Below are 27,648 nucleotides of genomic sequence, written 5' to 3'. Positions count from 1 at the left end.
GGGCAGCGGCGCTGGCAAAGCTTGCTTTCCCATGGATTTGCTTCCTTCCCTAGGAGAAGGATTTGCTCCTTCCCTATGAGAGGGAGGGGGCCAGAGCCGCCGTCACCCGGGCTGCCCCCTGCCCCCGCGTACGAGCGCGGCCCGCTCCAGCCCCGCCGCCGGCCCCGCTGCCCTCCCGCCGCCTCCCGGCACGCCGCCGCCGCGGGCCGGAAGCGAGCCGCCTTCCGCTTCCCTTCCGCCCGGGAAGAGGCGGGCAGGGCCGCGGCCATGCAGGTTTCCAGCCTCAACGAGGTGAAGATCTACAGCCTCAGCGCCGGCAGGAGCCTCCCGGAGGTGAGGGAGCGGCGCGGGGAGGGCCGCCGAGCGGGGCGAGGGGACGCGCCGCGGGGCCCCGGCCCGCCCGCCGCCGCCCGGCCCGGTGGGGCCGCCCGCCGGTTCCTGCAGCAGGAGGCTTTACAAGCGTGTTGGGCGCTTTGGGCCTGAGCTCCGGCCCGGGCCAGAGCGGCTCACTGAGCTGCCCCTTCCCCATATGCCCTTGTGTGGAGGGTGGGGATCGTTAACTAAAACCAGCTATAGGTATTTTTTGAACTAAAAATGCAGTTTGAATGCGTGCATCTCGAACTGTAGGTGTGTTACTCTACAGACCCTTAAAAAACACGACTTTGTAAGTTTTCTTGGTGTGGAATGGTTAAACTTGCCAGTGGAAATTTAAAAATAATTAAAAAGAAAGAATTAACGGCCTAAGTGTCTCATACTTCCAAATTGGATAAACTTCAAGCGATTTTGTAGTTCCATTATGAATAATGAGGTCAAGACTGATTTATGTATTTTCTTACAGTGGCTCTCAGACAGGAAGAAAAGAGCTTTACAGAAGAAAGATGTGGGTGAGTTTTCCCATCACAGGGTCCTCAGTAATACTCAGCTACACATATATCCCATGCAAGTGCAGAGGGAGACATTTTACTAAGTGATACAAGGAAGTTATGCATAGCTCATATTTTAAAAACTACAAAATTAAAGCTATAAATAGTTACTTCAACTTCCTCTATAGCTTTATATGAACAGAATATTGCCAATATTGTTTTAAATTTCAGACATTAAATCTTGGGGTTGTAGATTGTACAGAAACATGATGGATGAATTCCATGTATACCTTACAGTAAAGTCCAACTACAAACTCCTCTATGGTATTATGCTAAACTTAGAGTGCAGGGGCATCATTTTAGCCTAAACTTGTTATACAAAATAAAAATGGCGATTTACATACCAGGAAGTGTTGTATAAGAAGCGCAACCAACAAAAAAATGCGTGGAGTTAACAGGAGGATGGACTACGTTATACAATATCCTAGCTGTGTAAAATGTGTGATAAATCTTTGCTACTACATTATATAATAATTTGTTACATAGTTACCTCAGAGTAGACATCTATTTTGCATGGAGGTAGCCTGCTTCTCAGGGTTAACAGACTGTATTAATCTGCTTATAACGTGTTAATTATACTTAAAAGATCTTTATAATTTAAAAGATCTTAAAAGATATTCCCTATATTCAATTAACGTGCTTCCATAAGAAACCATTACAGGTTTTTGGACTGATACAATTGTGCTACCTTTACAAAAATATATTTTTTTCTTTATAGATATCCGTAGAAGAATTGAACTTATTCAAGACTTTGAAATGCCCACGGTTAGCACAAAGATTAAGGTATCAAGAGATGGACAGTATATTATGGCAGTTGGTGAGTTAACAAAGTGTCTCTCTGTAGCAGAGGCCAAAAGTGCTAGAAAATCTTGACTGCAGAATGACTTAGTACTTCAGGTAGAATTGATAAGCATTCTTTTTAAATGTAGCATTGAACAGAGTTTTAGAAGCTTACTCTTAAGATGTTATAGAGTGGCTGTCTTGATAGTGGTATTGTGAAACACTTTTTAGAATACAGATGTTCATAGAATCATAGCATGGTTTGGGTAGGAAGGGACCTTTGAAGATCATCTAGTCCAACCCCCCTGCCACTGGAGGTTTATAATACAATTAAAACCTAAACTGTTTATAATACAGTTAAAAACTAGGTTCTTATTTTTATTGTATGTACGTAAATTTGCTTTAAATAACTTCTGAACATCATTGTTTGAGTATTGTTTTAAAGGGTAGAGGATAATGCTACGTTTTTTAACTGTCAAAGCAGGATCCAAACAGGAATACTTTAGTAGGCATTAATAGCATAAGGAGACTTGGTCTTTCAGACTTACTGGAAGGTACTATTAAATTCCATATGATGTATCTGGTAATCGGAAGAACCTACATACAAGTAGGGTGCTTTCAGGCACCAAAGACAAAACCCAGGCCGTAAGGTTGTGTTACTAAGAGGAATGTTTTTCCAGTCACAGAGACTTTGGTAAGATCAGAATGCTTATAGTTGAAATGCAGTCAAGCCTGTATATGTAAGACATTATGTTTAAAAAAAAAAAAAAAAAAAAATGCTTTAGTGTTATCTTTTTGTTTAATTTTTTTATTAAAGATCAAATTATTCTTTCAGGAACTTACAAGCCAAGGATCCGCTGTTTTGATACCTATCAGTTATCCCAGAAATTTGAAAGATGCTTAGATTCTGAAGGTTAGTATAAGCTATGGCTGTTAGTACAAGATATCTTTCATATATAATTCAGGTTGGACTCAAGTAGAAATTTCCCTCCCTGTGCTGAGGGGACAGAATGTACTTTGGGGGAACACAAGAATCTAGAGTAAAATGTCACCTAGTCTTTATATTTTTCCCTTTTCCTCCTCCTTCAAAGTTCTTTCCTCTTGGAGCAGTGTGAGGAATGTAAGATTTACCTTGAGCCAGTAAGCGTGGGGCTCAGAGACTGAATGTGGCTGAAGTCTGCGCTCTGTTTGGGGAATGCGATGCGGGTACAATGGCTGGGTAGTGGCCAGATCTCGCTTCTTTCCTCTTCTGTTGAAGCAGTAGAGTAGGAGAATGCACTGTGGTTGCACTATTGTTACTGAAATGAGTTCTCACTCTTTTCTCACTGGAGCCCAAGCTCAATAGGTGAGTTACAGGGTAAAGAGAATTCCCTGAGAGTGGGGTGGGTGGGTTGGTTGGTTGGTTTTTTTGTTTGTTTTCTTGGAAATGAGGTACTTGGGGATAGATGGTAGCATGGCCAAGCCCCTAATTACACCTTGTTTGCTACTAATTTGGAGGGAGAACAACTATGGTGAGAAAAACAAGGAGCCATCTAGACAATGGGAAAGGGAGAATCTGCTGGCAGTTAGACTAGGGGAGGAGGTCAGAGCTGCTGTGGCTCTGAGTTTTAGGGTGCATAGATTTGGGGAACAGTGTGTGGGTTTTTTTTCCTTGTTTGGTTTGGTTTGTTTTTTGGTAGAAGACTGGGATGTTAGAAGACTGATGGCAGAAAACTGCGATATAGGGGTGACCAAAGCAATGAGGGGATGAGCATAGAGTGGCAGAAGTCCTAAATCATTATGAAAGAATGAAACTGGTCTGACTGTGATGTGTGGGAAAGTGATGTGAAAAATAAAAACTGAGAGCTACTGAATTAGGTCAGGAAAAGGGGAGCAGAGCATGGTGGCGTTTCTTTACCCTGTGCCTCAGGACTACAAGGAGTCACACAGGGTGAAGGGACAGTGCTACAACATAGGAAGAGGGGAGGTGGTAGGGGCAGGGGTTCAGAGAGGCTGGGGAGAGGAAGGTATGGCAAGAGTGAGACCCGCTTTAAAAGAGTAGGAGTGATTGTAATAGTAAATGTTTGCTGGTAATTAGAGCTTAAGGTGAAATTTTTTGAACTGGCATCTTACTAGACTGCAAAAGTATGTTTAATTTGAAATGTAGCATAGAGTCACTTCAGGTAACTTTAAATGAGCTACCTCATTTAAATGGAACCAATTTAGCTGAAGCAGCTGCTCCCTAATGTTCCTAACCCAGCTCATTTAAAACTAGGCAAAGTTTAATACATTGCAGTGTTCAGCATGGATAGTAGCTTTCAAATTTGTGATTTATTTTTTTTTTAGCCTTAAAACTTTTTCTGTGGAAGTGCTGACCCCTTAGAAGGATCGCATGTGCAGATTTTGTGTGTAGTACATGTATGTCCGAACTCATGTAATTTTTTTGTCATCTTTGACAGATTACCAAAGGTCCATGGACCACACACTCACTGAAAACCATTTGATTAGACCTTCCCCAAGCCAATAAATACATGGTTGAGCATTGTATTGAGGAACGTGTCAAGTATACAAGAACGATAAAAAGATTACAAGATGCTTTGTATGTTTTTAAAGTTTTAGAAAACTACTTACTATTTTGCAAATAAAGTTGTATAATTAAAGATTTTATCACAATGCCTGCATTATGCATTGACACCTGTGGGGAATACTTATATGACTAAAGGTTAGCATGAGTGTAAATGTTTTCAGGATTTATGCCAATGTTTGCAAATAAATTTGCTTACTTAGTTGACTTAAAATTCTCTTGCTCTCTCCTCTAGTGGTTACGTTTGAGATTTTATCAGATGATTACTCAAAGGTATGTTTAATATTTTCAATGTATAAGTGAAAAAATTGTTTAGTATGTATATTAAAATGCATTTTCATGTATAGTAGAGGAAGTCAATCAACACAACTTTTGGAACAGAAAAGTTTTTAAAAAAGCAAACAGGTTAAACATTTTTTGTATCTTCAAAATATTTGTTTTCTTTGTCTCTTTGTATTATAATTTGCCTTACTACTTTTAAAGTCTTTTGTCTGTAGTAGAGAAAAACTTCAAATAATGATCTATCCTACAAACAAAATAACGTGAAAAATGGAATCAGTTATTCTTTCTAGGATAACATTTAGTCACAATCCCTTGTGACAAGAGATACACAGATGCACCATTTTTGAGAGGTGGGATAGCTATAGGTAAGTTAATAGCCTGATTGGTCAGCATTGTTGTAGCCCTGATGATTATAAGCATACGAATGAGGCAAAAATTGTGGAGAGAAGTTATGTCCTTTTTTTTTTTTTTTTTTTAAATGAAGTGCTGTACCTGGAGGAAACAGTTGAGTTCTTAGGACCATCAGCCCTTTTTCAGGCCCAATACAGTTACCGCTTCTAATTGTGTTTCACACCTGGCTGTTTTCTTCAGCTGCAGCAGTTGGTGTAATAAAAGATGTTGCCTCTTTCTGTAAACTTTGCTTTGCTGATTCATCAAGGTGTTATGTTCCAAATTAAATACAAAATTTAAGCATATAATTTTGCTAATTTCATTAGGACAAGCTTTTTTTTTTTTAAACTGTTTATTTTAATACTTTTTTTCTGAGAAGAGACCTTAGCGTTTCCAGTAAAGGTTTGTTTTAATAAATATTTCTATTTGATCAGGGACATTATCATCTAGCCTTCTAGCTTTAGTCTTTTCAAAATTTTTCCCATGTGGCACTTCCAAGAATGTGCATGAATTCAAGTAGCAGAAGAAGGCGACTGATACAGTACAGTAGCCTCCCACTTACCTGTATGTGGGAGAATGTTTCTGGTTGTACAGACCAAACAGTTATTTGGGAGACTGAGGAACACATTGTGTTCGCAAATATGTTTGACTGGTTACGAAGAGTGAGGTTTGTGTATGTTTTCAACTGAAATTGGTACTGTATTTCAGACTGCAGCCCTACTTTCACAACTTAATACAACCTTATTTTCAATTTTATTTTCCTAAAACTTACCAAATCATTAGAAAGAAAACTAATTTCAGGTAGCTGTCATAATGTTTTGAAGATGTTAGAAAGAGGGAACAATATTTGAGAAATTACACTTGAAATGCTTAGAATCATAAAAATACTGATTGGAAGGGGACACTCAGATGTCATTTAATGCTTGAACAGGACTGTCAAAAACTGCAAGCATGGCGGTTCCACAGATTCACTGAGTAAATTGTTGCAATGCTACACTACCTCGTTGTAAAGAATTTTTCCTTCCTGTCCAACCTGCCCAGGAAAATCTGAAATTTTCATTGTTGCTACTGCAAAGAGTTTGACTCTTGTCATTTTTGTAACTGCACTTCAGTTGCTGGCTGCTATTAGATTGTCCTGCAGGGTGCTCTTTGCCTGACTAAACAAGCTAAGATTCTTCCAACCTTTCTTTGTCTGTCTTGGTAGCCCTCTTGATGCTCTCAACATCCTTCTTGAATTGGGGGGCCCAACACTAGACATACTGCCTCATGCTTTAGTAGCGCAGGGAAAATAGCTTCTCCTCAGTCTGGTCCCGCTATCCTCATAAGGTCACCTTTTGAAGCTTATTTGCATTTTCACAGTGAGAGCACGCTGTTGGCTTTCATTCATATTGATATCCATAAGGCCAGTTACACTTTTGTGCTCTCCTAAGTTTTAGACTTAAAAGTTTTAGACTTGGACTAAGTTTCAGATTTAGGAGAGAGTGATATCTTTTTTCCTGCACCCTTTTGCAAAAAGACACATATTTCCACTTAGTATTTTTGCCACACACTGGGGGCTATGCTTTTGCTACCCTGAGGTTGTAGTTTTCTGGTAGTGACTGAAATTAATTTAGTATGAAGGAAAAACAAACGTGATTTACAGTGAGTTGTATCCGCTGCTAATGAAACAGGACACAAATATTTTCAAGTCCAATATTGTAGAAATTCATCTTAAAATAGAAAATTATTAGAGGTAAGGCAATCATTAGCAGAATATTTGGTTGCTTTTGGCAACTATCAAAAACTTTCTAAAATCTTTTTGGAGGTAGGGTGTGTGAGAAGAAAATTCACTTTTCTCACTGAAAGCAAACTGCATCTTCTCTCTTCCTGGTAACAGGTTTTTGATGGCTTACGGGTAGTGAACTAAGAGAATGTGATACTGATATTTTTAAATTAAATATGGTTTAATTTTGTGTTCTCATAGTTTATGTAGTTTACGCATGAAGATGCAGACATTTCTTTTGCAGTGATGTTAGTGAAAAGATTTGATCTGGGCATTTTTTCAAACAGATAAGTAAAAAGCTTTCCTTGTTGTAAACCTCCAGTTAAAAGCATAAAGGCATTAAGCACGCAAAGGATTGATTGGGATGTATATGAAAAACATCACTGTATAACATCAACCGTGCAGCTGCATCTGTAATCTGTTTTAATGAATATAATGTAATCATAGTTACACTTCTGAAATATGATACTCTACTTGGTCGTGGGCCAAGGTGAGTGAGCCCGTAAATAAAAGTTGAAACACTAGGGTTTCTGGTATCAGAAAAAGCATAAGTAAGGGGGGACTTCATGATAAAGAGACATGAAGTACTAGCCCAGGTCAGTACTTTCTCCATGTCTTGTAAGGGAAGAATTTATAGATACATAAATAAAGACGACAGATTCAAAATAACTTTTGTACCTCGCCTTTCCTGAGCTTCTCATCCTTATTTGCGTTGCTAACAATGTAGTCCAGCAGTAGGAAATTTAAAATCTTCATTATCTACTACTTTTAGAAGATGCATGGACTATACATGTTCTAAACTAAACTAGCACTTTTCTGATCTAAGCTAAATAGGGATGAGACTCAGAGTCAAGAGTTAGCCTGTGATTATCCATATCATTTAATTGTTTGCATGCATCGTGGCATGAGTTTGGGCCAGGCCAACTGTTCCTCCATCACACAGTGCCTGGGCATGGTTTGAGGTACAGCATGAGTGTAACAGATGGTGTGGATGACACTCTGTTTGGAGTGGGGAGAGTTCCTTCATATGGAAATGAGTTGTGCCATGTTAACTTGCCATCAGGACTACACGGGCAGGTTCTGGCCTATTTTATTTACTAGTATAGATCTCGCCTTCTTGTAATGCCTCCCTGTGGGCTCTTCCAGGACTGAGATGTTTGTCAAAGTTTCAGAAAGAAACCATGTGCTTATTCAATTGGCAAACAACAAAAAAAAAAGTGCACAAAGGTCGTTGGTGTCATTTATTGGAACGCTGCCATGCATCAGGATGTATAATTCATGTGCTTAATACCTATGAACATATTGGTGTCTGCATGGCATTGTACCTGGAAGTAATTATTAACTCCGGTGTCTGAAAGAAGTACAAATGTTAATTTTGGTGCAGCACACCACCAAGATGACTATGCTGCTTCTGGTTGCAGAGTCACTTTCAGGGTGTCAGACACACTCTTGTGAATATTCATTTAATGTTTATTAATAAAGCTCTTTGCTGTGGCTAGTGAGAATGATGAAGCACTAGTTGATTCTATCATTTCAATAGAAATGGTTTAAATGAGTTGTGATGAACCTGTGTGAGCTTGAAAAAAAAATCACTGGAGTTTGTGCTGTAAGACAAGTTGAGGAGATTGTCATCTGCTTCTGTATGTTTCAGTGCTTTCTATTTTATTTTCAGATTGTCTTCTTGCAGTGTGACAGGTTTGTGGAGTTTCATTCGCAACACGGCCATTACTACAGGACAAGAATACCAAAATTTGGTAGAGATTTCTCTTATCACTATCCATCATGTGACCTGTATTTTGTAGGAGCAAGGTATTGATTAAGTGGATTATTTTGTTTCACTTTTGTTAGCAATGTTTTCCAAGAAGAAAATGAACATTAAAATGCCAGAAAAGTTAAAAATTGGAGGAAGTGGCAATTCCTTCCAAATTAATAATGGAGACTGTTTGTGAAGAGTGGAAAATAGGGGAAGACTAAGATTAATTCAGTTTCCTGTACTGTTTTAAGACTTTTTTTCTTTGATTTTTAAACTAGGTACATCATGTATTTGCAAATTTCTTATAAAAATTGCAATTCAGTGTACTGTTTTAAAAAGTGATTAGCACCTAAGTAAGGAAAATCAAATAACTTTTTCTATCCTGGTTGGTGTTTTGTTGCTGTTAAAGTGTGAGTCAAATCACGTAAAATAATTATTTGAACTTGTGAGAAGACATAGTAAAAATAAAATTAGGTCTTTAGGGTTTCGAACAAAATAAGTAGCAATTCAAGATGTAATGTAAATCATAGGAAATGATCTTAAGAAAGGAATTAATGCATCTTTTCCCTGGAAAAAGAATAATTGGTAGGATATTGCAGTGTAATAAATATCTTTGGTCAACATGCACATTTTTCTCTATTTTTAACACTGAAGGATAGATTTGCCTTATGTTTTAGATTGAGAAGTCTGAAAATTGTATATTTGGTAAAATTAGGCTGTCAGCAAGAATTTTAATAACTCCTCCTAAGTTACAACAGTATTTTTCAGTATTCGTAAGAGAAAGAAGTAATTTCAGATTTTTCCTTTGTAGTTCTGAAGTATACAGGCTAAATCTGGAACAAGGAAGGTTTCTGAACTCCCTGCAAACTGATGCTTCGTAAGTTATCTGTAATGCATGACGTCTATCTGTCTTCTTTCCACCAGGTGGAAGCAAACTACTAGCATGCTCACCATCAGTACTGTATCTGAGTACTGCCCAAACACATTGCAGAGTTGAAAAAGAACATATACCGAGACTGAGCCTCATTTTATTTTATGTTCTGTAATTCTTTGTTCTAGTTTTTTTGCTTTAATTGAGTTTTCTTTTGTGGATATTTTAAAATTGCTTAATATAGACTTGTAATAGGTATTATATAACTTGATCTTAAGAGCATTTCATTAAAACTTTTCCATTATTGCTCAATTTAGCCATCATATAGAGATCTACCCACAGGGTACGTACTTTCCCAGGCTTGTCTTTGTCCTTCTGTTCTTGGAGTAGCCCAAAGAGAATTTTTGTATCTCCAGCATGTGTCTGATTCTTTTGAAAACCCTACCAGAGCAGGAGCTGGACTGCTTTTATGTGGGGAGAAGCAGATGAGAAGAGACTTGACTAGATAAAGTGGCTAGTTTGTGGGCAGCAGCTGGTGCTCTGTGGGTAGGATAGCTTAATGGACGAAGCAATATTTGGGAAGGCACAATACAGAAACTGTGTGTAAAATCTGAATTAGGGAGATGAGACTTGAAGCTGTGAGAAGGTTGCGGGGGGGGAGAGGAGTTGGATGAGTTACAGAATTAGAGGTGGAAGGCTTTGAATGGAAGAAGTTGGAAAGCGCCAGGATGAGTGGTGTGAAGAGAAATATTTGTACTTTGGAAGAATTGTTGGAGAAATACAGGGCTCTTGGGTGCCCTGTTGAGAAATAGGATACTTCGGTGAGGGAAAGGAAGATGGGCCATTCATCAGAATATGTTGGAGATGTAAGCTTCAGAACATAAGTAATTGGGAAGACCTTTTGACATAATTGAGTTGTGTAAGAAAATAGTGGAGCAGAGCGATATGGCAAGGCTTGGTGGTAGGTATGGGCAGAGAAACGCAGAATCATTCAGGTTGGAGAGAACCTCAGAGCCCAGCCTACTGCTCAAGGCATGGTCACACTGAATTCAGATGAATTTTCCCAGAGGGTCTTGAAAACTCCAAGGATGGAAATTCCACAGCCTCTGTGGGCAACTCATTCCAGTGCTTAATTATCTGCATAGCATAAAAATAGTATCCTTACATCTAGTTGGAACCTTACCTGTTTCAAGTAATCCGCACTGTCTCTGATGGCTCCAAATTCTTGGTAAGCTCCTCTTAAGTATGGGAAGCTGCTGTTAGGTGGCCATCCATCCCTCCCCTCCAGCTTTTGCTTTTCCAGGCTGAGCAATAGTGTACGTGATTACAGAAATCTTTTTAGTTGTTCATGTGTTAAATTACTCTGAGGTCATTAAACTTGCTCTTTTTCTGTTTTAGTGAGAGTAATGTCTGTGACATAAATCCGGTACACTTCTTGTTTGCTATGGGGACGGCTGAGGTAAATGTTTGCATTCCTTTTATAAAAAGGGCAGTAGTGTTTGTTTCTTTTTTGTATTAGTTTGCATGAGGATAAGAGGAAATCATGACAGGAACCTAATTAATTAATTTGATCTCATTTGCTATGTTAAGTATAGATCTGTTAAACACGATGACTTTTTAGAGCGTAGTGCAGATATAATTTCTGAGCTACCTTGGTTGCTGAGATGCTTGAGATTTTGCAGATGGGAGAGAAAATAATGTTATCTTGCTTTACATTATAGCCATCTGTAGAAATTAGCTAGCATGTGTATCCTATTAATCTTTGGAAATTTAGTGTTAATGATTTTGAGTCAGATCACAGTTTTAAGAAATATAAATGAAATGTGTGGAGCTTGTATGGCATTATTAGAACAACTCATGTCAACCTAGGAAATTTGATTAATTATTCATAGATTAAATGATTCATAATTTTATTTAAACATTTTCAGAATACCAGTCCTCTGTTGCATAAGCTTGAAACGTATTTTCTGAACTGTTTAGGGTAAAGTGGAATGCTGGGATCCTAGAACTAGAAATCGAGTTGGGCTATTGGACTGTGCTTTAAGCAGTGTGACAGCAGACACAGAGTGAGTAAAGGCTACCTTTTCAAAGTGTGTTCTTCTGTTTTTTCGGAAGTTTTGCTTTTAGAAACAAATCCCACTTTGCATTAAAATGAGCTGCCCATGGTCTTCTCTTCTCATTGCTAGTGTGAATAAAGGGTTTTCTTAGTCATAATTGAGTCTCTTAGTTATTGATCTGAGTAGTAGTGGCTAATTTTCTATACAGCCACAAGTTGTGAATGTAAACAATGCAGCTTTTTGAAGTAGTATTTCTGAGTGATATCTATAAATTAATTTACATTAATTATCTTAGCTATTTTTCACATTTAAAAAATTATTTGCAGCCTTTATTGAAAGAATGTGTAACTCTAAGCATTGTGCTTTGCAGGATAGATGGTTTACCATCCATTTCAGCACTGAAATTTGATGGAGCTTTGAATATGGCTGTTGGAACATCTACTGGGCAGGTAGACTTAACTTCATCTACAACAGTTCTTAGGAGATCTTGTTCTTGCAATTGCCAGTCCAAGTCTATCATACATTGAGTGCACTTGTTGTAATGTAAATATATATTAATACAAGTATTTGTAAGAGCATAAATTACATGTATAGAGTAGTAGTAGTCATTCTTAAACTGCAAATTAATTTTGTCAAATGGTCTTGCTCTTCAGAATACTGTAGGGACCACTTAAAATCATCACAACCTACATACTATATAACTTCAAATTCTGCAGTTTTCTTATGACTTAAGAGTCAAGTATGCAGGGAAGTCACTGCTTTTTGAGACTCTGTCAGTACCATCTCAATGCAACATATATGCTCTCCTTTATCTTGATGGTGGCTAAAGAAGCAGAAATGATTGTCTTTCAACTATTGTTTTTACTGTGTTATCTTCCTATAAGGGATCATTTTGATCTATTCATTGTTGCCATCATATTTGTAAAATGGAATATGGGGATTTTTTCCTGCCTTCATCAGTCTTCTCATGGGTTTAGAAAACTCTAGCTTGCTCAAGAGCAGATACGTATGTAAGAGTTGTATTTGCGATAATGTTAGTATATGTCAGACAAGTTTTATTGGAGATTATATTTTTTTATTAAACAAACTGATAATATTTTTTCCCCCAAATTATTAGTATTCAGACTTTGCATGTGAAAGGTTTAGTGTCTTTCTCAAGTTCCATAGGAAACTTTGGAGATAAAAATGCAGGTTTCTGGAAGACAGGGCCTGTACTCTCTACTTTCCTTAATATAAAATATTACATTCTGTGGTGTTTCACTGAGTGAAAGTGAAGGGAGTCTGAAAATGTACATCTTGTAAGAACACCACAAGAATCTGAAAGTGAAATATTAGTAATTAAGAAATACTAAGAGCCTTGAAAACAGTTCATTTTTTCAGTAGAAATTAAAAAGACTTTAGAAGGATGGTGAGCTCTTAAATTTGCTCTTAATTTTTCTAGACTGAAGCACGTTGAGGTTAAAATATATTGCCAGAATAAACTGGGCTCAATAAGCTGTTTTCAGAATTTAAAATGATTTTGTTTATGTAAATCCTGTCCATGTATTTAAGTAAAAATCTCAAGTTTATTTAAATCTTTAGTGAAGATCTGGTGTGTGTGACTTCCTCTTGATCTTACAATACTGTAAGTTTAATCTGTCTCTTATTCTTCAAGGTTTTATTGTATGATCTCCGGTCTAGTAATCCATTAATAGTCAAAGATCACCATTATGGCCTGCCTATTAAGTCAATTCAATTTCAGTGTCAGTTGGATTTAATTATCTCTGCAGATTCTCGAATCATAAAAATGTGGAACAAAGATACGGTAAGTGGTTTTATGTTGCTGCATTTAGATTTTTTAATTTTTACTTTCTTTTTGTTTTTTCATGCAGCTTGAATAATAAAGCTGAAATTCAGTGTAGGAAGTTGGGTTTTTAATGTGTCCTAATTTACATACGTTTTGTCCTGTCTGACTAAATAAACCAACATCTGGGAAGTTATTCAACAGCCTGTCAGGTATAAATATACAGTCTTAGGTATTTTTTTTTAGCTGTTCGTACATGTCTGCCTAAGATGCTTCTTTCAGTAGAAGGATTTAAACATAAAAAGTAGTATCTTAGCCATTGCCCTGGTTTGTGTATTTCTCACAAATGCTTCTCACTGGATGCTTGAACACATCCAGTTACAATTTTCATCAGAGAAAACATGGTCATTCGAATTCCCTGCTCAAAGGGACCAGGTGCTGCTTATTTTCACAGAAACCTATTTGGATATTGAAGCAGATACTATGCCTAGATCCAAATAACAATGTGTATTATGCTATATTAATGGATTATACTGCAGTAGGCAATGTCTTTATCCCTGCCTTTTGCACCTCTAAGTGAAACTGAAATCTCTTAATTTTCATAACACTTTCTTTCATTATATTATGCTGTTCTTTTTCTTTCTGTCAATGAAGCTTGCACAAAATATGTTACCCCATAGATTCGTAGTAATATTGCTGTAACTTGGCTCGGTTTGAGGGGCTATCTTTAGTCATTATATTCCTTCTAAAAAACGTGCTCCATCTATGCTTTTCTAGCTTTATAGTGAAACGTTTCAAGAGCAGTTGTAGTAGTTTAGAGGCACTTTTTTCTGACTGTTTCAGGCAGTCATTTCTCTATTGTTGTGCTTCTTCATGAACTTTCAACAGCCTTTTTTATTTTTTCTGTGATCGCAACCAGTTTTTTGTAAGCTCCTCTGCAGTTATTTTTTTATTGTTTAAAAGAGCAAATAAATTATTGGTTATTATTTGAAACATCTGCAATGGCCTTTCTCCATTTTTCCTAGGTATATGTATTTCCCTCATTGAGAATGAAACACTGTAAGGTTTGTCAGGTGGCCTCTGCAGTGGGAAAAGGGAGGGTTTCTTACTGCTGGAAGGCAAAGATAGCTTTGGACTCTTTCCTAGAGTATGTTCCAGCTGGCTCCGACTCTCCCAGATGTTGGTTCCTGACTATCTCTGGCTGGGAACCAACTGCAGAGGCAGACTGCGGGGTGGAGAGCATATGGCTTTGATACCAGAATAGCCCCATGCTGAGACGTGCCTTGGGGTGGGGAGCATGAGGCTTTTGTCTGCTAAGACCGGGGTGGGGGAGGACTCTTATTAATCATCGGGGAGAGACCAGAGGTGGGTGGGGTAACAGCATATAACTGGGAGGGAAAGGAAGGGCCCGGAAAGGTAGGTGGGATTGCTGCAGGGAAAGAAAAAAGAGGAACAGGATCAAAATTTGCTCTGTTCCTGTCCCTCATTTAGAACCGTGTAGGCATGTACTCTCATGCTTCAGATTCTGTGGCCCATTTCTTAGAGACTCTTCCTTTACTGGCTGTCTTGTGTGTTGGCTTGTAAGAGCACCTGTATTTTGTCTGGGTTTTTCAGACTCTGTTCCAATTCTTATTTTTTTGAGAATGTTGTTTCCTGCTTTTACCTCTTTCTTAAATAACCTTTATAACTTCAATTCTGATCTAAGCTAGATACCACTGGATGCTTTTACTACTTTTATTTTATATTTAGACCTCTTTAGTACTGAGTTTATAAATTATAAATAAAGTGCTGAGCTATATTTCATTTCATGTAGACATAAGCAGGGTAGAAGAACCAAGCTCCAGAATCGAATTCCACTCCCAATCCATTGTTTCAGCTAATAATACTTACCAAAATAAAATGATTTAAAACTACCACATTCAGAGTTGAACAAAATGAGGGTTACACGGACAATGTGCCAGGAACTTAGGGACCTCACCCGCTCTTTTGCATAAAATAAAATAAAGTAAATCTGACACATATTTTCAACACAGAAGTGTCAGCTGAGAAATTAAAGGTGCCGCTGTACATTGCTGTGTCTTCAGTAACCAGTAGGCTATACTTCCTTCTAAGAGATAGGATCAGAGACAAAATACAATACTGAGTTCCTTGTGTTATGTTCAGATACTTCAATAACATTTTACTGTTCTGCAAGATCTGTTCCATCTTTATTCCATCATATTTCTTAGCTTCTATAATGGCTATTCTTAATGTTTAGATTTACTGAATTTAGTTATATTGTTTGGAGTTCTTTATAATATATTTTCTTCCTACAATTTCAGGGGAAGATATTTACTTCAATGGAGCCAGAATATGATATCAATGATGTCTGCCTGTATCCAAATTCAGGTACGTTAGATATATTAATGTCTTATTAAGTTCAAAAGGGAAAGCTTGTGTTAAGCCAAGCTGTGGTCTTTTTTTCTGTTTAGGTGATACGAATTAGGTCTACTTTCCTCCTTATGACAGAGCTAGGAAAAAATGGTTACTTGTCAGTTAGCGTCATTGTTTCCTCTGCATCTGTATTAAATCGGAGCCTCTTTGCAGTTAGAAGCTGCTGTGCTGTCAAGAGTGATTGACCTCTTTTGCTCTTTCAAATATCTGAAGTGTTTCATTTCATAAGATCAGGAATTTTGGCCTTTTGTCTCAGCTAAGTCCCAGAATGAGTTAGAGCTTGCTTTCTAGAGCTAGGAAAAATATCTTTACAGCGAATTTACAAATTTTCACAAGTGTTTACAACTATTTGATCTTTCCTTGTTTTAGATATAGCATTTACTGTGCCCTCCCTTAGCCTGAATACTTTGGTTTTAAATGTAGATTCCTAAGTGCACAGATTTGCATGCTTTTTGTGACTGTTTTCAAATTTGTTATGTGTCGTAATGTTAGGTTTAGAGGTCAAAACTGAGAGTCACTTTTAACCAAAGTTTCCAGATCCCGCCTTATGAGTAAAAATATTTTACAAAATGGTGCTTGTATGTGCACATATGCTTTGATTGTACCTCAGATTGCAACTGGCCTTAATTTTCCCTGCTTGATCTGAGTTGCTTAGTTCTTAACTACTATGTGACACTTACTTCCTTTTTAGAAAGCAGAACTGAAAAAGATGAAATAAAAATTAGGGCCACTAGGATGGCACAGGGCAAAATTCTTGATCCAGAGAATGCCTGTGTTGCAAACTCTGCTATTATCTTAATTTTAGAGAAAGGTAGGAGCGAAGACAGAGTGACTTGCACTTTGATTCATACTAGCAGCTCAAACTCAAGATTGTAGATAAGTGAGTTTGAGATTTCTAATGAGTTAAAACTGACCTTGTCTTTTCTGCTAACTTCAGTTAAGAATGTGTCCTTTTTTTTTTTTTTTTTTTTTTTTTTTTTTTTTTTTTTTAGATGAGCACTTAAATACTGATGCCTGCTGAGGTGGTGGGCATTTTTGACCTTATGCAGCAGCAAAACTGATGACAGTCTGCAGGACCTTGCTGATGAAAATACTAACTCGCTTCCATGCTGCTCAGGTTTAGCCCCCTCTGAAACAGAATGGTGTTTCACTACTTAGGAATTGGGCTAGGTTTTTCTGGGCCCTCAAAGAGACATTGATACCATTTTTATTTGTGTTCCATATATTTGTTTTTCCTGGATCAAAGTGCCAGAAATAATGTAAGCAAAGAAATGAAGTCTGCCAAAGCAGGGACTTTGTGGCGTGGTGTTGAGAGTACATCTCGTGTGTCCTGATTGTATGTATGAGTTCATTTGGGTGTATTTGAGAATAACTGTGTGGTAACAGTGTGGACTGTGCAACGTGGAGGTAGACAAACCTCATCTTCTCTCATCCATAGTGGCTACAGAGAGAGGTCATTGGAGTGAATTATCTGTAGCATTTCATCCAGGTTTCACCTTTGACCTTACTGATTTGATCCAAAAGAGAACCCAGGAGTGAATTAACATCCATGCAGCATTGCTAATGAAGGGCTCATGGCAGGGAGTGAAACAGAAGTAAGTTATTTGACAGTGTAGAATCTTAGCATAATTTAGGTTGGAAGGGACCTCTGGGCGTTTTATATTTCCTGCTCAAATCAGGGCCAAACTTGAAGTTAGATCCAGCTTCAAAGTCTGATCAGGTTACTCAGGTCATAACCAGTCAAGTTTGAATATCTACAAGGATGGACATCACTCAACTATGGACACTCTGTAGCCTCTGTGGTATGTAGACATGCCTCAAGTGCTTTTGCAGAAATGATTTTCATGAGACTCTGCAGGATGAATGTTGTAGCACAAAGAATTGAATGCACATATCTCCCTAATGTTGCTTATTGGACATTACTTTTTCACGTGTCTGTGATCGAGATCGTGCATTCCAGTCCTGTGTCTCGTGTCGTCTTCTTAAGTCAGTTCTGTTTTTTTTATTGTTCTTTCTTTGACCATGTCTGTAGGGGGGTAGGCTGTTGTCTTTTGGTAGGAACTGTTGTGGGATGAAGACTAGGTTGTATTTTATAATCATATGGAGACAGGGGAAAAACTAGAACATGTTGCAGTGGAAATTAAGAGATTTAAGGTAAGAGGTGGTGCATTGCATGTTTGTCGTAAATACTGTTGCTCCAGAATTTAAGATGCCTAGCGCCACCTCATGCACATTCAGAATTTAAAGAATAATAATGATTGAACATCTGAAAACAAGGAAATAATTTCAGTAATATGAGCTTGCAGTTGTGGAAAACTGGAGATATTATTTAAGTACCAGTATAGCTATGGCTCAGTGCTTTCATTGGTGTCCCAGCATTCTTAGAGCACCGCTGGGTGTTTGTGAAGCCAGCATGGCACAGGAAACCCAAGAGATCTTTGCCTAGCTTGTGTTTTAACACTTCATGTGAAACTGCTGCTCAGAAAGCCCATACCCTGATGTCACCCTTATGAAATAGTTTTAACACTGCATTGTCACAGTTACAAAAAAAATTTAAAAAAAAAATAATTGGAAAAGCAAAACTACATTGTAACATAAAACATTCTGAAATATTTCTGAAATGGTGACTACATCAGTGGACAAGGGAAGAGCTATGGATGTCAGCTATCTGGACTTCCGTAAGGCCTTTGACACGGTCCTCCACAACATCCTTCTCTCTAAATTGGAGAGGTATGGATTTGATGGATGGACTGTTTGGTGGATGAGGAATTGGTTGGATGATTGCATCCAGAGGGTAGTGGTCAACGGCTCAATGTCCAGATGGAGATCAGTGACAAGTGGTGTCCCTCAGGGGTCTGTATTGGGACCAGTACTGTTTAATGTCTTCATCAATGACATAGTGGGATTGAGTGCACCCTCAGCAGATTTGCAGACGACACCAAGCTGAGTGGTGTGGTTGACATGCCTGAGGGAAGGGATGCCATCCAGAGGGACCTGGACAAGCTCGAGAAGTGGGCCCATGTGAACCTCATGAGGTTCAACAAGGCCAAGTACAAGGTCCTGCAACTGGGTTGGGGCAACCCCTGATATCAATACAGGCTGGGGGAGGAAGAGATTGAGAGCAGCCCTGTGGAGAAGGACTTGGGGGTACTAGTGGATGAAAAGCTGGACATGAGCCAGCAATGTGCACTCACAGCCCAGAAAGCCAACCATTTCCTGGGCTGCATCAAAAGAAGCATGGCCAGCAGGTCAAGCGAGGTGATTCTGCCCCTCTACTCCGCTCTGGTGAGACCCCACCTGGAGTACTGCGTCCAGCTCTGGGGTCCTCAGCACAGGAAAGACATGGACCTGTTGGAGCGAGTCCAGAGAGGGCCACAAAAATGATCAGAGGTGTGGAACCCCTCTCCTATGAGGAAAGGCTGAGAGAGTTGGGGTTGTTCAGCCTGGAGAAGAGAAGGCTCCAGGGAGACCTCTTTTCTCTGATCACACGTGCACAGAATGGGAGTAGGGGAAAAAAGGTTTACCACTTACTGAGTAGCTTTGGCTCAGCTTCAGTTAAGTTGTAGAATATAAATGAAACTTAACGGCATCTTCAGTGTATAGAAATCTGTGCCTCATTTAAGTTAAAAATTTTCATTTTCTAAAACTGCTTCTCCCATTTACTACTGCTTCATGCTCATGTTTTCATTTCTTCAAATTGGTGATACTGTATTGCAGACCACTTTCCAAAGATGGTCTTATTAAAACCTCTTCTCTGAAAAGAGTTCTTATTTATTTCCCTTTTAAAGTGATCAAACTAGGCTGCTGTGTAGTTTGTTAGGGTGTGGTCTCTCTTCCCATAAAAATTGGTTAAAATAACAAGCTGAAACAATGAAAATGCATGCAGTAGACTTCTCCTTTCACAGAGTGGTTCCTTTTTTTTATTCTTTTATTTCCCCTGTAGTATACGCCCATGTACTGTTCAGAAGTCTGTTTTTCCCTCCTTTAATTATTGGTGGAAGACTCTCAAAGAGGAGGTTTTCCCTTTACTGTCATCTTTGAAGCACCTGCAGAATTAATTTCTGTCCTTTTATCTCTAGTGATTCATATTCAGTCAATGGAGAAATGCTTTGTATCCTGAAATAGTAGTAAGCATGCTGATATGTTAAGGGAGCATGTAATCTATATACTATAGTACATTGTGTGTGTGTGTATATATGTATATACTATAAATTCTTGCTTTTTCCTTAAATTGCCTGCAAACCTTTCCAGATATGGTTTTTAGCCTCAGTTTGCTGACTAAGCTTTCACAAATTTCTTGCTTTGCCAGAAAAGCAAGCCCCCTTTTTTCTGACATTGTAAGTCCAGCTGCTTTGTGTATTTTTAATAAAAGGATTAGGTAGGAAGGATTACTCCACCCATGTTAATTGCGTTCCTCTACTTGGGTGTAAATTGTATTTCTACCCTCTGGGTGTGTAGTAATTGACCCAATTATTCATAGTCTCAGTGGCATGTTACAGTACTTTTAGATCAGAATGTTATCTAACTTGATTGCTCTTTTCTTCTTCATATTCCATCTCTTGTATTACCTGGTGATCAGCTACGTTGGAAAGACAAAATTGAGATAAACGTAAAAGTATATGCCAAATGTCCCTATTACTTTCTTATGTAGAAGGAAATTGAGAGTATTTCTCATCTTGAACTTAAATGAAGTCTTGTGGCAGTTGGAGATTTTCCATGGATTTTAATATTTCTACAGTAGTTTTTTTATATTCAGAGTATTTACAACCCTTATTCATGGTGTTTCTTAGGTATATTCATAGATATTTCAAATTTTACATTTGCCCTGGTTGGCTAATATCACTCATATTACTGCATTTGAAGCCACAATATCCTGTCTCTCATTTTGTGTTGAGAAGCTACTGTTGTGTTGATTTCCCAAGATGAAATATGAATAAAGGTGTAAACCATGTAATGATTTATGACTTTGTTTAGACTATAGGTGTGTGTTTAAAAACAAAACAAAAACCCCAAACCCCCTCATATTAATAATACAAGTTTATGCCCAAGGTAGGTTTTAAGTGCAATACTAACTGGGTTTGTTCTAAACAGTATTATGGGATGAACTATTTAAATTTGTTATGAAAATTGGCAGCCCGCAGTTGTCAGGACTTAGTGTTGCTTCAAGCGGTGCTGAACAGTTAAGGTAGAGGACAAAAGGGGATGAATGTCGGAAATGAAGCTTTGTTAATTGTGCTGCTGTCAGACCTTGCTTTCCTTAGTATTTGATGCAACAATTTATTATGGGTCCCAATTAGCTGTTCCATTGCAGGCCAAGAATATGTAGCGTATGAGCTACAGGTAGTGTGATTTCACCCCTCCTCCCCTAACGCATGAAGAGTTCTTTCCCTACAAATACTCAGGTTGCCATTCTAATTTTTTTTTCTTTGTGCCAGCAAATGTTCCATTTTTTTTCCATTTCTTTCATTTCTTTTCCTAGAAAGATGTTTAAATCCTATGTACAAATCTAATTCATGTGAATTAAATGCCTCATATATATATTTATTTTTTTTAAAAAGTAGTGTTATGCTCTTGTGACCAATATTTTTAAATGTGGAAATCTCTTTTTAGGAATGCTAATGACTGCCAATGAAGCCCCTAAAATGAATATCTATTATATACCAGTAAGTAATACAAACTGTTGCTGATATTGCTCTTTTAAAACTCAGTTGTTTGGTGCCATTCACGTATTCATGTTGGAAAATTACTTCTGCAAATTCACGTCTACATTCTCTGACTTTTCGTGATAAAGTAAATTTAAGCTAACCATCATTTATTAATGTAACATATTGAATTACTAAAAAAAAAAGCCTGTAATTTGCCTTTTGCTACCAGTTCCAAAACTGGCTAGTGGCGGTAGGAAATTCAAGCGGAGCTTTGCCGGAAAAAGGAGGTTTTTGATAGCTGATCAGAAAAGAATTCTTAAATAGGGACTACATAGCTTACTTTCAAGATAATAATTTTGCTTTGTTGTGAAATGGTTCATTACTGTCTTTAATAGGTGGTATATAGTGACATAGTCATGGCAGTAAATATTCTTCTCTGTTCTGACAAAGAAATGTTATTGTGTGGCTTCAAGTATGGCTCTTGGCTGTAACTTCTGCTCAATGCCCTACTTGAATTGCAGCTTTTCACTTGAGAAGCTCTTCACTTGAAGAGCTTAACTGTAGGTTAACTCTGTTGTATCTCTGCAGTTTGGTTTTAGGGAGACTTAACAGCAAGCCTTCTGGTGTTAGGGAATGGTACAGAAAACTACACCTGCATTTCACTCTTGTTTTGTTTTTGATTCTACAGTGCATTCACTAGGGGTTTTTTGGCCTGGTAGGAGATAAATAGTAGGATATATAAGCGAATGTTACATGCAGAATAGCTGACCAGACTCTAAAAATATGTACAGTTCTTAAGTCATTTTATTCATGTTCTGGACAAACTATAAAACTTGTTAGTTTTGAAATGTATTTTTAACTGTTTTTTAAATTGGCCAAGAAGTCTTCATTCAGATAATCAATTTTAAAATTAATTTTAATTTAATTTTCTTTAGTTTATTTCTGGGTCATATCCCTCCCCCCTTCCCCCCCCGTATGATCTTGACTACGTTTAAGACAGAGATTCATCATTTCACATTTTTCTTTGTGAAATAGACGCTATATACCTGTTGTATGTACATGTCTAAACACAACAGTATACCCCTCTAAACAATTCTATAGTCTGGTTATATTTGCTTGTATTATTAGGTTTTTGCATTTAAAGAAGGGTAAAATTTTATACATGAGTTCTTTGTGTGTCATTTATGTCAGGTTGTTCTTTGGATGTAAATTATCTATTTCTCTAATTCAGTTCTAACCATCTTATATTTTGTTAACTAGAGCTGTTCCATGCTTTAGATAACAAAGGGCAGGGGGACAACAAATATTTTTGTATTTAAGATGAAGTATTAGCTGTAGTTAGAAGCTGAACACTTTGTTTCTATTTACCCTGTCCTTTGTAAGGTTTAAAGAGTAGGTCTCCAAGCATTTTTTTGAACTATCGTCTTTTTAATTGATGGATTGGGGAAGACGAACTCCCATATTTTCAAAGTCTGATGAGTTTTTAAAACTTGAATGGACTAGTTATTCAATTTAAGTAATTCAGATGGAAAAAGCATTCCTTCTGTCAATAAGGATAAGGTTCAGCTTCTTTCTGAACATTGTGCACTGAGATTTTTTTATGCAGGTGTGCATCATATATGAACTTTACAGCTATAGTACATTAGAGGTGCATATCCAACGTTGCCACTTAGCCAAAAAATTATTTCATTGTCTTGATTGTCACCAGCAATGAATGTTTGTTAGAACTTGTTGTAGCCAGTATTAGAATATTCTTGCACATACTGTAAATCAAAATGAAAAATACTTGTTTTTTACTCTGTCAAAAATCTCTCTCATAGAATCCTCTGTGAATACTGAATTAATGTTTCTGAAGTCAGATAAGTAATTTTTAGCTAAGAAATACAAGCACTCTACATTAGATCTCAGATCATGCTTAACAGACATTATTGCAAACCTGAATATTGAGTAATACTATCTAGTATTTTTGCAGCATGCAGGCTATTCCAATGAAAATTAACACAAATCTTTCCTTAAACCATCTTCCTTTGTCACCGTTCTCTGATTATTGGTACCTGAGTCTGCCTGAATTTGTTTGGATCGTACCTTTTTATGTGTTTTACATTGACAGTGGCACATGAGTATGCAAATGGACCCAAATGATGAATGTTAAAGCATGAACCCAAATATCAGTTCTATTTTTTAAATACTGTTGTGTATAAGAAAATTAGTAAATTATCTTTTGGAATAAGCTAAACTTCTCCAATTCGCGTCAGTGGCTTAGAGTTTGAAGGCTGCTGAAGGAATCTTAAATACTGGCATGACTTTTTTTTTAGTCAGCAATCTATAGTTCATTTCAAAACATGAATTGCTTATTTTAGACAATAGAAAAGTTAAAGGTAGTGAGAAGAAGTTACTTTGAAATAGAGACAGAAGTCTCACACTCTAGTAACTGGCTTTTTTACCCTGTCTGCCTTTTCACGGGCAAGACTGAAGGGGCTGTCCCAGATAGTGTTGTATAATTGAAGGGTTTCTTACTGTATTTCCTAAAAATCAAATATGTAGCTCCCTAAATCTGTTTTGGTTGGCTGTTTTGTTTTTTTTATATCTCCTTTTTAAATGAAGAAAATATAAAATGGAGAAGTTTTGTCAGCCTTAAGCTGCTCCAGGGCATTTGTGATTAAGGAAAACTCAATGCTATTAACGTGTTCATGTTACAGTTCTATTCCTTGATCTTTTGGGCTAGTTATTTGAGCTCAGAGATGCACACCTGTCCTTTGGTTTCTATGTCAGTAGATCATTAAGACATGGGTTTTTTCTGTCCTTGGAACACTGAGTAATTTCCTTGCACAGGCAAAGATGAGTTTAGTTGCATGTGTCTTTGGAGCAAAACTTTAAAGAACTAGTGATTTGCTGTATTACCTGATCTCTTTTCATAGTCTCGTTTTCTGGCTTTTTCTAAGAACTAGGATTCACTGTTTTTCCAATGAATAGCTTAATTTTCTGTTTGTTTACTTTGAGATAGATGTGAATACTACTTAAAATGTGTCTTCTAGTTTTGAGATGTTGACAAGAACTGAGTTATAATTCTTGAATTCCACAACAGAATAAATGCCTGGGGGAAATGCAACTACTATAAAGGACAGTTGTGTTTCAGAGCTCTTGGAAGTACTTTTGTGTAAATAGAATCCATTCGATTACCCTAGCCCCTCATTGCCCTGTAGTGCTAGTAATTACTCTCTCTTTTTAAGTCTTCATTGGAACAGCTACAAGGAATTACCATGGCTATGGTCAAGGAGGATACTTAAAATCTCAGATGTATGGTGCTGTGCTCTAGCCCTCTAGTTTACAACATAAGAAAAAAAATATTCAGAAGAAGAGATGCACAGAAGTCGGAGTCTTATAGAGGAGGAGTGCATATGTATGGATGGGTGCAGACAGACCCAGCATCCTCTGTCCTTGATTGAAGTTGGCCAGACAGTGTAGGACTGTGCCCAGCCTAATATACCCTGCCTCTCAGCAGGTTTTATTAGTGTGGGCACAGCGCTGTGCTAACACAGCTACATGACTTGTGAACTAGAGCTGGCTCGTGTCCGGCCAGCTTGGAGTACGGTCTGACTGAGCTCATGTCTGACTGAATTATCTGTGTACATGTGCCCATTCTCTCCATTGTTAATGCCAAAGCTAAATTTCCGTTGCAAAACCAAAAAATGACTGTCTCTTGAACTTCAGGATTATAAAAGAGTTGACAACGGGTATCATAATATTGTCTGTAAATGAAATTGCATGCATCAGCTTTTCCTGCAGAATTTTCAACAAGATAGGTATGACATTTGAGACTAGGAATGTCTGAGAGAACTATGCGTTTCTTAAAAAAACAAACAAAAAAAAAATCACTGCAGTTGTTTCTTTTGTGTGCAAAGCTGTTAGTAGAGGGAAAAGAAGGTGATTTTTGGTTTACTAGAAAGGACAGGCAGGTTTGCTTTTAAATGGCAAGAAGATGCCTTATGCAGGTACACAGTGCAGAGAGTGGGTAAAAGCCAAATTGAATCTGACCGTTAAAATGAAATGCTTGTTTTACATAGGTAACATCTTGAGTTGCTTAGCTTAGAGACTTTGTTTTTGTTTTATTTTGTTGGGCTTTAATGAGGGCAAGTGCCTCTGACTGGAATTGGGCTGTTTGCCAATAGTTTAATAGTTAACTTGCAGTTTATGCAAACATTTGGAACCTACTTCTTGCCAGCTGGCTTCCTGGTATATCACTTTGATGTGTGCCTCGGGAAGGTTGAAATGAAAGTTGTGTGTGCCTTGGGATACTTTTCAGACTACTGACTCAGAAACATGAGTTGAGTCAATAGTGCAACCAGGTCCTGGCCAAAGAAGTGAAGAGAGGAAGAAGCTCCACCGACACATGGTGGTCCACTGGACTGGGATCTAAGATGAGCTGGATTCTCTTAAGCTTAATTGAGGCTGTCAGCTTCCATGACATACAATGTTCTCGTTTCAGGTTGTACAGAAAAAAACCCTACATGTTAGGTCCTGGATGCTCTGGGTGGAAAGCAAGGGGCATAGGTGTTATTTATTCTGAGTGTTTACTACTAGTTACATGAACATGTCTGATCTTAGCACAGACATTTCAAATCAGTCCTGTCTCCTTTATTGGACTTGAAACTTTGGGCTGCATATACATACTGAAACTGAAACTTGCTCTATTCGTTAAGCTGTTAAAAGAAGAAAGCAATTAAGCCTGTAATTAATTGAGTATAATATTCTGTGTTCTGGATTTTTTTTATTTTCCTGCAGTCTTGGCAGAAAACTCCCTGTTGAGGCTAGAAGCAATGTACTTTTGGTGTAGAGAAGATATTAAGCTCTTTAAGAAAAAATAAATCCTGGAGCGTCTCTGGCTTCTTTTCAGGTGGTTTTGGAAAATCATTTGATATCCTAGCACTCTCCTAGTTCAGGGTTGTTGGAGTTATAAACTGGAAATGTTTCAAGGGCAAGTATTTCTTGCCTACTCAATGATTCAGTTTCTCCAAGAATATCTTTATAATGAGTCTGGTTTCTAATACAATACCCGCTTTGGATATGTGGATCTCTTTATTGCTAGAAATATTTATGAATTTTGTCCTCTTCAAATTGGATGGCTTTTCAACTAAACCAGCCATTCCTGGTACTTTCCTTTCAAACATGCTATTTTAAGTTATTTCATTTCTCCTTTTTTTAGGTCCTCTCCTTGCCTGGTTTAATTACTCTTTATCACCATCTTCTTGTTTTGAATATGCCTCAAATATGCTCATTCTTAAAAAAATACTTTTTTTCCTTAGATTTAGGAAAAAAAAGGCTTTAGAAAAATGGTAGAAAAAGCTAGTTTTTCCTTAGTAGTTAACCCTGAAGTAACATAATCACGGATTAAGGCACCAAATTCTACTACCTTATATGTTTTCCTTTAATGCACTGGATATTTGATGAAACAAATCTGTAGAGGGAACTTGTTATTAAGTTGTTGTACTGAAGGAAATACAAGTGAAGGCAATTTTTTAAGGCCTTAGTTCACCCCCTTTATTTCTTTCTTGATACTAGTTTGGAACAGTTCTGGATTGTAAATTAAGGATGAACATGCTTTGGTTCAAGTGTAGGCTTCCAGGTTAGCTGCTTCTAAACCTACTTGTGACTGAAGTGACCAAAGAGTTGTGTTCAGTGCACTCACAGACAGAAAAAGCATTTATCTGAAATAGGTTAGTATTTTCTGTCAGTCTGGTTACAGACTTAACTTTCTCATCTTTTCATTATTTTGGGATCTACTAATTGTCTTTTTTTCTCTCTTGGGTCTTTATATGGTGAGGATACAATTAGAGAAAAACACCTACCCACACCTTGTACTTCATGCCATTAAGACTGATGTTCTGTATAGTCAGCTGTTGTTCAAATGGTTTATGGGTGCTGTTAGAGGTACAGCAAGATCTTCTGAAGTGATTTTTGGCTTCTGCATGGTAAAAGCTATGAAGCAAATGATGGAATTCTTTTTATATTTGTGGCTGGCATTTTGACACTAATAGAACAGATTAGGACTAGAGCGTGAGATTTTGATTTCTTTTAGGATGTTTTCATGTCTTCTGGTTGGCAGTATTAGGTCATTCTGGATTAATGCTGCCTCAACTGTCTTCTTGAAGATTGTATGATGAGGCTGTATTTTTTAGAAGACAGTTCATCTCCTTCAATACAGCCCTTACCTAAGAAGTTTTAGGTAGAGCGGAAAGCAGCCATGAAACTGAATTGTACTAAGAGATTTTTTTTTTTCCTATCCTGAAACAATATATAGTGTAGAAAAACGTTTCATTCCCTGGGAACAAATGTTGTAAAATAGAAATACAGTAGTTATGATGTAGAATGGGAAATGCTGGTCTTAACCTTAGTTTGCTCATTTTGA

General features: G+C 37.6%; 1 protein-coding gene across 3 annotated transcripts in view; it reads left to right on the top strand.

The window, feature by feature from the left end:
* Positions 1-267: 267 nt before the first annotated feature.
* The window catches only part of NOL10 (nucleolar protein 10), a 53,085-nt gene continuing 25,704 nt past the window's right edge, over positions 268-27,648 (top strand). Inside the window, exons 1-13 of one of the 3 annotated variants that reach the window (XM_050894558.1) lie at positions 268-333; positions 839-884; positions 1,642-1,740; positions 2,539-2,616; positions 4,502-4,539; positions 8,373-8,509; positions 9,265-9,330; positions 10,723-10,783; positions 11,305-11,390; positions 11,752-11,830; positions 13,036-13,185; positions 15,486-15,552; positions 21,208-21,260. In XM_050894558.1, the coding sequence (XP_050750515.1) occupies positions 268-333; positions 839-884; positions 1,642-1,740; positions 2,539-2,616; positions 4,502-4,539; positions 8,373-8,509; positions 9,265-9,330; positions 10,723-10,783; positions 11,305-11,390; positions 11,752-11,830; positions 13,036-13,185; positions 15,486-15,552; positions 21,208-21,260 (1,026 nt within the window). The remainder of the gene's footprint in view (positions 334-838; positions 885-1,641; positions 1,741-2,538; positions 2,617-4,501; positions 4,540-8,372; positions 8,510-9,264; positions 9,331-10,722; positions 10,784-11,304; positions 11,391-11,751; positions 11,831-13,035; positions 13,186-15,485; positions 15,553-21,207; positions 21,261-27,648) is intronic. The other 2 variants (XM_050894559.1, XM_050894560.1) reach the window with 2 other exon arrangements.

The sequence above is a fragment of the Gymnogyps californianus genome, chromosome 3, assembly GCF_018139145.2.
Source record: "Gymnogyps californianus isolate 813 chromosome 3, ASM1813914v2, whole genome shotgun sequence".
Lineage (NCBI taxonomy): Eukaryota > Metazoa > Chordata > Aves > Accipitriformes > Cathartidae > Gymnogyps > Gymnogyps californianus.
The sequence above is the reverse complement of the archived record's forward strand: the minus strand, read 5'-3'. Positions and strand labels throughout refer to the sequence as shown.